This window comes from Aphelocoma coerulescens (assembly GCF_041296385.1).
Source record: "Aphelocoma coerulescens isolate FSJ_1873_10779 chromosome Z unlocalized genomic scaffold, UR_Acoe_1.0 ChrZ, whole genome shotgun sequence".
NCBI classification, from domain to species: Eukaryota; Metazoa; Chordata; class Aves; order Passeriformes; family Corvidae; genus Aphelocoma; species Aphelocoma coerulescens.
Window position 1 is genome coordinate 63,151,421 of NW_027184085.1, and position 12,384 is coordinate 63,163,804.

Sequence of the window (12,384 nt, forward strand, 5' to 3'; positions counted from 1 at the left end):
CAAACCTAAACCTATATACAGTTAATTGAGCTGACAGGCCATATTCTCTTCTTGCTCACAGCCTCGTCTGAAGCCCAGTGAAGATGAGTTTGTACTCTGATCTATAACTGTGTAGGATTCAGAAATGACAAGGAAGGGAGGAGCTCTTCTGTGTTGGACAGGACTTGGAACTCAGATTTTCTTCAGGGCCTGCTGTAGGCCTCAAGCTGTTTCATCCTTATGTGCCTCTCATAGAAAAATGAGTCAAATGGCGTTCTCCAGCTTTATAAAACATTTAGTATCTCTGTATATTTTCCAAAGCCACAGTGCTACAATTATTATTAACTTACAGCAGAGCCCTGAGGATTTAATTGTCCATAGCAAGTTAAAGTTTCCTCAGCAGCTAGTTATTTTTCTTTTCAGAAAAAACTGTCTATTTGAAAAGTTTCTGGATATTTCAAAAATAAAACCCCCACACATTTTCTCTCATTTAATTTTTTTCCCCAAAATATAATTTAATTTCTTAGCAAGGAAAATATTTTCATTTCAAAATTAATTTCTATTATCTGAAAAAGAATGTGTTTTTTAAATAGTTAATAAAAAAAAATTATGTTTGTTTTTCATGACAAAAGTTGCAATAGAAATTAATGGCCTTTGATTTATTCCTGCTCAGTGTCAATAACAGACTGCTAAATCTTGTTAAGATGTATAAACTAATTTCTTTGCATTTCCACAGAATTATTTTAAGCAAGAGTCGTGCTCACAGATAAACCTTCCACAGCCTACTTGACCAGAATGTCTCTTTTATTTAATGATTAAAAATCTGTCTTGGATACTTTGTCTTCCAGCATGTCGGAGGATGGTGTCTAGCAGTGCCAAGGTTTTACAGATTATTTAGGTAATGGGACAGGGCAACTGGATTTGGTTTTATAAAAGAGAGAAGATACAACTTTCTTTTTCTATCTCGTGTATGTAATTATCAAACCAAAGAACTATTTTTACTGCTGTGAAATGAATGAGCAGTGATAACCTTAAGAATTTTGTAATAGATTCTGGTTGTCAGAGGAGCCTCATGCAGGTTTTCTCTTTTGTGGCTACACCTGTGAGTAAAACATTAGTATTCCAAAAGATTGGAGTCCTTTAATATTAAAAAAAGCCGACTATTCTGTATCAGTCAGAATTACAATCACTATCAGTAATGGCATATTCATTTATTTTCATTTTTTAATCTAATTCTTTCTGTCTTTTCTGTCTTTTCTTTCTTACAAGTTTACATAATGCATTGTCTCCAGAAATGAGACACTCATACCACCCAGAAAAGTATGTCTGTGTGAGGACAGGGCTGCTACTTGTCTGGATTTATTTCAGTCTTGTGTATCTGTTGCTGGAGTGTACATGTTGCTGCTTCAATTGTAGTGGTGGTTGGATGTGAATTGCCGTGTTTGAGACTGTTGGTCTCCTTTTCTGTGTTGCAGAGGAAAGGTGATTAAAATATTCTATTTTATTTTCAGACAATGCTAATGAGGAAGAGTTGGAAAAGATCAAGTAAGGTAACTTTGTAACTTTTAGCATGTGGTCTTCTAGCTTTTGGTGTTGTTTTTGTGTTTGTTTTTTTCTTTAGAACAACTATGATATGTTGCCAAGCATGCCATATAGGACTGAAAACTTCTGGTGCAGGATTTATTGTCCTTCAAAATGTGTTTTAATGACAGTGGTTTTTGTTTCATCAAATAAACGTCGTGGTACAGTTCAGTTTTTAATATAATCATAAAACCTTTCAACTTTGTTACAGCACTTTAACCCATCTTGAAGTCATCTAGTAACTTCTTGTAAGTGGCCAACATGTCCTGATTCCTTTTCTAAAACCTTTACTTTTTCAAGTGTAAACAATTTGCTTTGTTAATGTGAACAAAGAATTTGTGAGTATCTTTCATTTTCCTATTACTTACTTCTCTTACTGATTAGAATTTTTGTGTGCAAAGTTTTCACAGTGAAGCTTCCTGAAGACAAATTTCCCCTATCACTGCTTGGTGCACAGGTGACAGTCCCAGCAAGGCTTTACAAAGAACATAGTGGTCTCCACTTCATAGAGCTCTTTAGAGCTCTTCAAGCTTTTCCCCTCTTAGGAGTTACGGAAGTGATAAAAAAGGAGCATTGTATGCTCTTTTCCATGAGGGAAAGACTAAGAGTTTGTCTGTAGTGGAATACAACCAATTTTTACGGGTTTTTTTCTCTCTGTATTGTTAAAAAGAGTGTATTTACTGCCTAAAGGAAGTGAATTTAGAATTTCTCAGAGACTTGGCTAGTAAGGTAGATATAAGTTACCATGTGAAGATGTTAAAATGAGAAAAAAAAATTGCTATGTGGGGTGATTCACCTATTTTATGTACTCTTCCAGAATATTGATACACAACTTTAAATAGGAGGTTATTAATAAACATTGCTGTATATGGTGCTCACTTGACAAATATTTGCACTTTTTTAGACCTATTTGTATTTTTAACCTTAAAAAATAAAAGAGAGCAGTGTTCATAATTCTTGGGTTATGGGTGGGTTTTTCACACAGTCTGCTTCTGGGATGCAGGACAGTACTCAGTCTTTTTCCTTCGTGAAATTTATGAAGCAAAGATACTTGGTGAAGTGATGATATGTAGTAATTTGATTCTCATGTCATTCATGTAACTTCCTGTAATATCTAAGATGCTCAAACTGAAGAGATAAGGAAGAGCTGTGAGAATGTTGGATGGTAGAACTGGTTTGCATCATGAACGTGATGTGTTAACTCTTGATGTGCTGACTGTATTGGGTAACAGTTTGTCCCCATTGCAAACTGACAAAACTGCAAGCTTCAATAATGCTGAGTGAATGGCGCAGCATGAAGGTTGGGAATTCGTTAAAACTCACAGTGAGTTATTTATCCCTGTTCTGCTTTGTTACATTCACTTGATAATACTTCATTCAGTAGTTGGCATTTTTGCAAACTGAAATACCAGAATATTTTGCAAAAAGTGAATGTATAGTTTAAACATTGCATTTTTTCTATGGTTATCTTAGCTAAAGTAATAATTTAACCTAGAGGTATAATGTATGTACAATATCTTACATGCATTGCTGTGTTTATGATTTATATACAGAGGTATGTCAGTTAAAACACAGGAGATAATTTGCCGTGTGGGTCTGTTCCAGTATTCCAAATCTTTGATCTGCAGTCAGCAAAACAAATTAAAAAATCTTCTATTTACAAAGCGTTTGTTCAAAAGACTTGCTGTTCTCTGCGGTGCAGGGTAATCAGTATTAAATAAGACTCTTATTTTATTTGCAGATTGAAAAAAAAGTGTCTAAAAATAGGTGTGTAACCCTATTAGGTAATAGTGCCCTTTTTGTGGTCGTTCTTCTTCAAGAAGTGTTTGTCTTATGCTTCTGAGAGCTGAGGAAAAAGCAGAATATTAGGAGTTTTGTAAGATACCATTATAAAATTTCCTAAACCTAATTTTGTATCTCTCTAGAGACTTTATGTACACCTCTAATAAATGAATTTGTTTTTACATGGCACTGTTCTTCACTTTTTAAAGTTTGCCTTTGAAGCCTACCTTTTTTGTAACATAGCTTGAAATTAACATGTAGCAATGCAGACCGCTATGGCATTGCTTGTGTTCATGAACTGTGTGTCTAGCTCATGTTTTCCTATGTGACTATAACTATTTAAACTAAGCTATTTCAATGAAGGAAATACCATTTAGCCAAAGCATACTGAGAGAGAGCTCTGTCAGAAACATCCATTTCACAGAAAATTGTTTTCTTCTGAACAAGAGGCTACTATTAAATTGAGTTGGGACATGATCAGACCCCATGTTAAACTTCTTACATTAATGACCCATTAAGGAAACATCAGGAAAACTTTTAAAATGGTTTAATTGAAGGACAAACTAATTAAACAAGTGGTTTAGCATTTTTAGCCAACATATTAAGGGAAAAATATATATAAGATTTATCTGCTATCCTCTCTCAAGTAACATCATTCCAGTAAAATCTGTAGGAAAAGATAATGTTACCTTTTCTTCTCTTGTACCTTCTCTTCTCTCTTCTCTTCTGTTTCATACCATCAATGGTAAGTTTAGAACTGAGACCACTAGAAAGTACTAAAATATAATGATAGTCTTTGATTTATACTATTAATGTGATGAACTGTTTCAGAGTGACATTGATCAGTTAGAACCAAATGCCCATTCTTACCAGAAATGAAGATAAATTAGTATGTTTTGCAACAGGTTGTGTATAAACTAAGATTAAAAATGCACGGTCATCCCAAAGTCATCATAGTGTGGTTTGGGTTGGAAGGGACCTTAAAGACCATCAAGTTCAACCCCACTGCAGGGACACCTCCGATTAGACCAGGTTGCTTAGAGCCCAATCCAATATGGCCTTGAACTTTTCCAGGGTTGGGGCATCCACAGCTCTTCTGCACAACCCATTCCAGTGCCTTACCACCCTCACAGTCAAGAATTTCTTCCTAATACCCAGCCTCAAGCTACCTTCTGTCAGTTTGAAGCCATTCCCCTTTGTCCTGTCACTCCATCCCCTTAAATCTCTTCAGCTCTCTTTAGCCCCTGGAAAGGGCTCTATGGTCACTCCAGATGCTTCTCTTCTTCATGCTGAACAACCTCAACTCTCACAGTCTGTCCTCAGAGGACAGGTACTGCAACCCTCTAAGCATCTCTGTGGCCTCCTCTGGACCTACTCCAATAGGTCCATGTCCTTACATTGAGACTCTCAGAGCTGGATGCAGTACTTCAGCTGGGGTCACAACAGAGTAGAATACAGTAGAGGAGGAGAATCACCTCCTTTGACCTGCTGGCCACACTTCTCTTGATGCAGCCCAGAAGGTGATCTGTGTCCTGGGCTGCAGCAGCATATGAGAAGGTCATGTTGAACTCCTTACCCACCAACACCCCCCAAGACCTTCTCCTCAGGGCTGCTTTCAATCTGTTCTCTGCCCAGCCTGAATCTGTGCTTGCCTTAGCAGTGACCATTGTACTTTGCCTTGTTGAACTTTGTGAGATTTGCATGGGACTCCTCAGTCACAATTGAGAAGCTACTTCTGATTAGTTGCAACTGGGGATAAAAGAGTGTATTTACTGCCTAAAGCAAGTGAATTTAAGTGTTTTTACTTTGCATTTAGGTGACTGTATTTAATTCAGCTTTAGAAGCTTCTGCACATACTTTTAAACTGAAAAATAGGACTTATGAACAATTTAAACAGGAATGAAATGCTAAATGAATGGCTTTCAGATCCAAACTACTGACTGTTTTTAAAATTTCATTTAGAAGCTTTTCTAAAAGTGTGTGTGTGTGTTCTAGCTGCACAAATGAAGGTGCCAAAACCTATGGCTTTAATAACTGGTGATTTTATGTCCAACTCAAAACACTTAGTTTCTGTGGCTCCTGATTTGCATTTTCCTAATATCAAAAACATTTTTTCTGTTTTAAAATTGAAACAAAATGCTTTTCCACTAGAATGAGATGCCTCTTGGGAAGACAAAATTGGTGTAGTGGTTTGGTCCAAAATACTCATTACTGTTTATCTTCTGTGAGATAAGAATTAGGAGAAATGCAAAGCAGGCACCAAACTTGAAAGAATATAAAGAAGTTTATTAACAGACCTAAAAGACGAAAAAAGAAATCATACCACACCTTCAGAACTCTTCTCTTCCCCCCACCTTCCTCCCTTCTCCCACTGACAATGGAAAAAGACAACCCTTAAGATGTTCAGTCTGTTTATCACTTCCATAATAACCTTGTTCAGTCCATTTAGGAAGAGGAGTCTCTCTGCTTGCAATGTGAGTCCCTTCCCCCGACTTGCAGCTTTTCCCACAACTGCTTTCAAGGGTCCACTCTTGAAGGTTTTTGGGGTACAATTTTAAGGTTGAGCCGTTCAGAAACAAAAGTTCTCTTCACCCATCTCTGGGAGCATTTCATCTCTAAGAACAGAGGCCCTCCTCCTTCCCTGGGAGCAAAGGGTCTTCCTCATCTTCATCGTTAGGACTATCTCTGGGAGCATCTCTAGGAACTGAGGTTTTCTCCTTTCCCTTGTGGAGCAAAAGTCCTCATCTGGTCCATCTCTCCCTGTCCAAACTTCTCATGAAATTACAGCTGCGTCAGCATCTGCCTATCTCAGCGCAGGTGCTTTTGCTTACGAGCTGAACACTCCACCCCCTATATCTTCATGAAATTACAACGGGATACTCTGATATATCATAGCTTCACAACAGAATTTCAGTTTTAAGCATCTCCTCTCTCTTCCTTCAGGTTTTCAGCTCTTCACAGCAATAAAAGGCTTAATCTCACCTCGGCCTTGCAGCTTTGCAGCTGGAATGTTGAATTTTTCTTATCGCAGTGGAGAGGGGGGAGAGCCGAGCCACTCCGGCTGCCCACGGCAAGGCAGTGGGGGGGGGTTCCATGGCTGGAACAGGCCCATGGCTCCAGGCTGGCCCTGGCCTGGCCCAAGCAGGGCCTGGCCGGGCCCACTGGCCCCCGCACAGGGCCCGCAGCCACCTGTCCCAGCGCCGGAAACGAGAGAGAGCTCTGCCCGGGGTGTGTCTATCCTTAAGTGTGGATCACAGAGGCGGTCACAACTTTAAGTGGCTTAAAGAATTGTCCATATTCAAACTGGCCAGCTGATAGGTTCTGTCAGGTCATAGAGGAGCTGTAAGCACTCCTTTGCGGGAACATAACTTCCGAGATTATGCTTTGCTAACCCATGACAATTGGAAATAGCAAATCAAGGTATAAGTATTGCAAACACAAACGTAAGTATAGAGTTGTATGATATTTCTTAATTGAAGGAATTTACAGTTGGTTCAATATTTCAATCTTTGAGCCAAAACTCTCTGGACTTTCAGAATACATGATAGAATTACTGCATTTGAGTTTTTATGAAGAATCTTTTAAGACTGAGAAAATACACTTGTTTTTGTAAGCCATGAGGTTCTAGATGTCAGTTTAGCAGCTGTAAATAGTGCTTGAAGGAAAGCTACTAAATAATGAAATAGAAGTAAAAAACAGTCAGAATAGATATGCCTGCTTGGTAGACATCTAATTATAAAAATTATGCAAATATTTGGTGAGGCTTAAATTTACATTAATTGTATGTGAGTGATAACAGCTGATCCAGCTAAGAACAAAAACAGCAGAGTAACATTTTGTCATGGGGGTTTCATGCCTACATCCCCAAAAGCATGGGGAGTTTCCATCAAGTATTGGTTACCACTGTCTTTTTGTGTATCATGCCCATGTCAGCTTTAGGACTGTGGTGACGTTGGTTATTCCAGACAATAACAGGATCATCAGGAGACCAGATGACTTTCAGATATTGCAGCCACAGTTTCCAAGGGGAATTACTGGGAGAAAGAACGGAGACATTAGGACTATACTGGCACAGCCTCTCTGAAAACTTCTACTCACTGTTGTCCTGTATAAATGTTTTTGCCCTGTTCCAGAAAATTGAAAGCATGTGACTGAGTGCCACAGTCTGCATCATACTACACCTGAGTTGCATCCGGCAAGTGCACTTAAGTAGAAGGCCAAATTTTTCAATTTCAAAAACCACAAAAATATGTGAAACACTGGAAAAGTATGACCTCTTATTACAAATATTGTAGTGTCATGACAGCATTGTTCTAAAGTGGCAGTATCGAGTTGTTAGCTCAAACTTCATAAACCAGATTTAACATGGCAGCTTGAAACTCTCAGGGTGTAGGGCAGTGTAAATTTCTCAACTATAGAAACTTATATTAGCTTCACCTAGAATTAAAATAGCCTAAAATGTAAAATTTAGCTGATAAAAAGTTAAGGAAAGCGTTCTTTCTTATTGCAGTAATTATCGGTAGCAGTCCATTTAGAAAACTTTCTTAGTTACAATGAGCAAAAAATAAGAAGGAATCACCATGATCCCATTGAAGGCATTTTTATAGCTCAGTGTCTGTATGTTGATGACTTCTACAAGGTGTTGTATTTTGTGTTGTTTCTAATACAGGAAAAGCATTGCAAATGCATATGACTGTCCCTTGATTTTTTCCATCATTTTTTACATGGAACTAGCAGCTGTATCTACTGACATTCTCAATCTTTATTTTACATTGTTTATCCAGGCTGTGCGAGCATCCTAGAAACTGGGGGAGAGGAATTCTGTTTACTTGAATTTACAGCAATAATTTGCAACACTGACTGGGATTCACCTTGGTGTGTTTTTACATCTGTGCTTTGTTAAGTGATGAAGTATTGTTCTTTTCTACATTTTTTCACTAATTTCTTGATTGATAATTTATTTTAAGCTTCCAAACCAAAGTTATTTTTTTGGATAGAGTTGCCTCTGCAGGACATATAACTTCATTATTGATCTGCTTTCTAAAAAGTTTAAGAAGTTTGTGGTAGGCTGTTCTATTTCTGTCTATTGTGTTCCAGGACTCAGAGGAGCAATGTGTCCTGGGGGTGTGTGTAATAAGGAGGAGGTTTAATAAAAGCAGAGTCTGTTTGCACAAGCACATGCCTTTGCAGGGCATGAGGGCTGATCAATGAAGAAAAGAGGTCAGGCTGGGAGAGGACAATGTTTGGGGTTTCTCCAACTCAATATGGACTAAAGTTTCAAAGGACAGTTAGTTATCCAAAGATAAACAAAAATATGAGGGGATTTTCAGAAGTACCCACAAAGTGCATCTCTTCTTTTTACAAAAGTAACAATAGCTCATCAACAATATGGTATTGATTATCCTGGTATCAATGCCCAGATTCTGACTAAGCCTGGTTGGTTTCCCATCCTGTAATGTTGTCCAGAAATACCTGAATGCATGCAGAATATTAAGTCATGTTTATTAGATTGTCTTCCAGCTCTGACATTTGGCTAGCTCTATTAATCACATCTAGCAGAGGGTACAGTTCTGTCAGAAGATTCTTTCCTGTTGACGCCCCTGGTCCACCCACTACATCACATTTAGACAGAATAGGTGGAACAGAAATAAAAGCTATGTTTACCCCATAAGAAAATGCTGGGTTTGCATGCTGTTTATAAAGCATTAAAGCAGTGTGTGGATATGAAAATATGTGGGTTTTTCTTTCACAGGCAGTTTGAGCATCCTTTGCCGTGAAGTCAAATTTAAATTTTCTTTTGAAAAAAGAGAGAGAGAGAGAAAACTTCACTGCATGCAGGCTGCAACTTTCCCACCATCCATCTCTTTGGTGGGTTTAGAACATGTCAGGTGGGAGTCACCATGCCTGTATCCTGCACAAAAATGTGAATAATGTAAATAATAGTCCCACATTAATGATGGTTGTGGACTGAGATCTTGATCTTGCTTCTTTCCAGATTGTGGCATTATATACGAAGTTTGTAACTTCCCACCTATTTACAGAGAAATTAAAAGCTGTGTTGTTTCTTCTTTTTTCTTTTTTTGCTGTTTGTGGCACAAGAGTGAATCCAGGCTGCAATACTCACTACATGCTTTCTGAGGGAAACAAGTTTCCTCAGAATGAGTCTTGAGAAACAGTCCTTTGTAGGAAAAATTGAGAAAAATACATGCTCATTTATTTGTTTTATTCTCATGGTTTTCCTTCTGAATTTCTAACTCACTGTGGGCTGGGTTTTAGAGGTTTCTTAGATACCTAAAAATGTACCTGGAAATGTGCCTGTCTCACACAGTGAAATTACATTCATAAGGGAAGAACTTTAAAATGTGAAATCAGTCTTACTTTCTCATTTTTTCGTCTATTAGCTCTTTGTCAAATTTGAGTTGAAATCTGAACATTCTTTTTTGTCTTTCTTCCTACAAGAACCATTATATGAAAAAAGAGGTTATGTCAGTAAATTATCTGTAATTTCTGAGAGCAAGTGTGGCTTTGACTGGAAGAAAAGTGTGTTGGATTCCCTTCAGTCTTGCTTAGAAACAAGAAAAGGGCCAGCTGGAAGTTATTCTTGCTGGAGAAGGGCACATAGCCTATGCTTTTCATGTCCAGGAAATCGCAATAGCTTTAGCTCCAGCGAGCTGTACCCTGACTCTTCCAGTACCTCTCCCTTTTGCTTTCTATGTTTTTGTGTGTTACCAATAAAGACAGGAAAGAGCACTACTGTGGTCCACATTCCCTACCTAGAGGAAGAAACAGCCACAACCGATCAATACCTCTTCTTAGCAGCCAGCTGCTTTTCTTCCAGCGTAGCGAGACATAGTCTCTGGAGCTTCACTGTCAGTCAACAAGCTACTGGGCTCTGCATAAAGCTTTGTTTGTCACTAACTGCGAGAGGTGGCTCTGTCCTGGGAGGGCTTCCTCCGGCAGCATGTGAACACTTGTTCTCAGGCCTCCTGCATGACTCTTGTAAACTCCCTTCTGTCATCCTACATCCAGCTCTTGGTCATCTAGATCTCACCTTGCCACCTTGCATGGAAATTACCCCCACTGATGAAACTCCTGACTGGTCATAAAAAATGACCTTGCTTTATAAGGGGGCAGATGCTCTACTGCAGCAAATTATTGTAAGAGCTGCTGAAAATATGGAATTTAGATCAAGTATACTCTCTAAATTTTTCACTGTCTCACTGATAATGAAGTAGAGACCTATGCAGTTGTGCTTAAGATTTACTTCAAAAGAGTTGTAAATGCAAACTCAAGCTTATTTTCCATGGTAGTATCCTGGAAGTCATATGGATTCCCATTCAGGTCTCAAAACACCCCCAAGAACTGTATATTCTTTGAAAAGAAGTCTCTCAACCACTGCTTATATCCCAGTATAAAATATCTTCCTAAGCATGTCTGGTCTTTTCTTCTTTCTGTATCTCTCGTCACCATGTGTTCAGGGCATAGTCAATGTTGGTTATTTATTATCCAGTCTTTCTTTTGCTCTAAGCCTTCTAAGAAAGTGGAACAAGAAGAAAAAATCTACCACTTCTTTACAAGTCACGTCCTTGGCAATGTTGACAGTATGCACTCAACGAGAGGTGTATTTGTGCTGAGGAAAAGTTTGAAGTTTATATAATGCTCCCAGGTTGTACATTAAATATCTTCTGTCAACTGATTTTCCCAATTCTGCCCTAATTTTTGTAGCATGTCTGCTTTCTGATGTCCCACTGGTGCTTCATGTTGCAGGTTAAGTTAAAGATTATTCCACACACAATTCCTTGTTTGCCTTTGTAGAAACAATAAGTTTGTGAGAAGTTTCTCTGCAGTCAAGTCCTTCTCTTAAGGAAGACAAACCTTTAATAAATCTAGTGAAATATTTTGGGAATCACCATACTACTTGGAATGAATACCCATTAGAAAACACAAATGCATGCCAATAAAATACCTGAAATACTGCAAAGAGTATGTTAATCAGATTTGCTCCAAGCTCAGTGGCCACAGTTCTCATGTCTTTTCTCTCTGGAGGCTAGGTGAGTGTGATTGTAATCCAGTCTAATTTCTATCATTGTCTCTGGGTAATAAAGTAAAACCCTTGTCCTGGGCAGCTGCATAGCTGTACCCATCCAGCCGTGTTTACCCTCTAAAAGACTCAAACCAAATCTGCACTGAAATCCTCTTACAGAAATAGTGGAGGTCTGTGAGGGATGAAACCAGGCATGCAAGACCTGCATGTATAGAGGGTTGATGAGCCCACAAAGCCTTTGTTGCTCAAACTACAATGCATAATAAAGAAAATGCATATATTTGATACTGTTACAGCAGAGTATACATGCAGACGTTTATTTTGATTCCTAGAGAAATTAATTCGCAAGTTTAAATATTGTTTAGCTATCTACTATTCTGATTATAGATAAGGTAGCCTTGAATGAATAAGTTTCAGAATAGAAGAGAGAGCCTTTACCAATGTTGCTTCTCAGATGCACCGAAGATACAATTGCCTTCCTCAGGAGTGCAAAGGTGATTCCCCAGTTCTGGTACCTTGTACCCACTGTAGCTCAGAGCAAACTGGAAATGATCTTAAGTTGCTCAAGCTTGTTCCCTCCTGCTCTCAAACCCCCAGTAGGGTTCATTGACAAAAGCTGTAGCTGCCTGGTTGGTGTGTGTGAATCTTATTTTAACCCCCAAAATCAGTGGCTGAGGTTTCACAAGTCCACAAGTTTCTGCACAGTTCTGAACAGAGGTTCTGTTGTTTTCAAACTCTTGAATATGTGCTAGTACTTAATTCATGTTTCTGAGAATACCACATCATTCAGAGGCAGAGATAGAGGAGTTTATTGAATTATTTTTCCTTGATCCATGTTTCTCGTGGTGGGTTTATATTATGTTATTCTAAGGGAAGTTTCATATTCTCACTGGGGTTTTATGTTTATAAACATAGAGTTTGTTCAAGTTCATTCAATCATATGATTGAATGATACTAATAGAAGAGACTTTCTAACATTTATTTTTATTCTATCATCA

The 12,384-nt window shown here is 38.3% G+C and overlaps 1 protein-coding gene across 3 annotated transcripts in view; it reads left to right on the forward strand.

Moving 5' to 3' along the window:
- The window catches only part of MCTP1 (multiple C2 and transmembrane domain containing 1), a 235,301-nt gene that overhangs the window by 82,072 nt on the left and 140,845 nt on the right, over positions 1-12,384 (forward strand). For 2 of the 3 annotated variants that reach the window (XM_069000758.1, XM_069000760.1), the window contains exon 6: positions 1,491-1,529. The exons of the other annotated variant lie outside the window; for it this stretch is intronic. In XM_069000758.1, the coding sequence (XP_068856859.1) occupies positions 1,491-1,529 (39 nt within the window). The remainder of the gene's footprint in view (positions 1-1,490; positions 1,530-12,384) is intronic. 3 annotated transcript variants of the gene reach the window in all.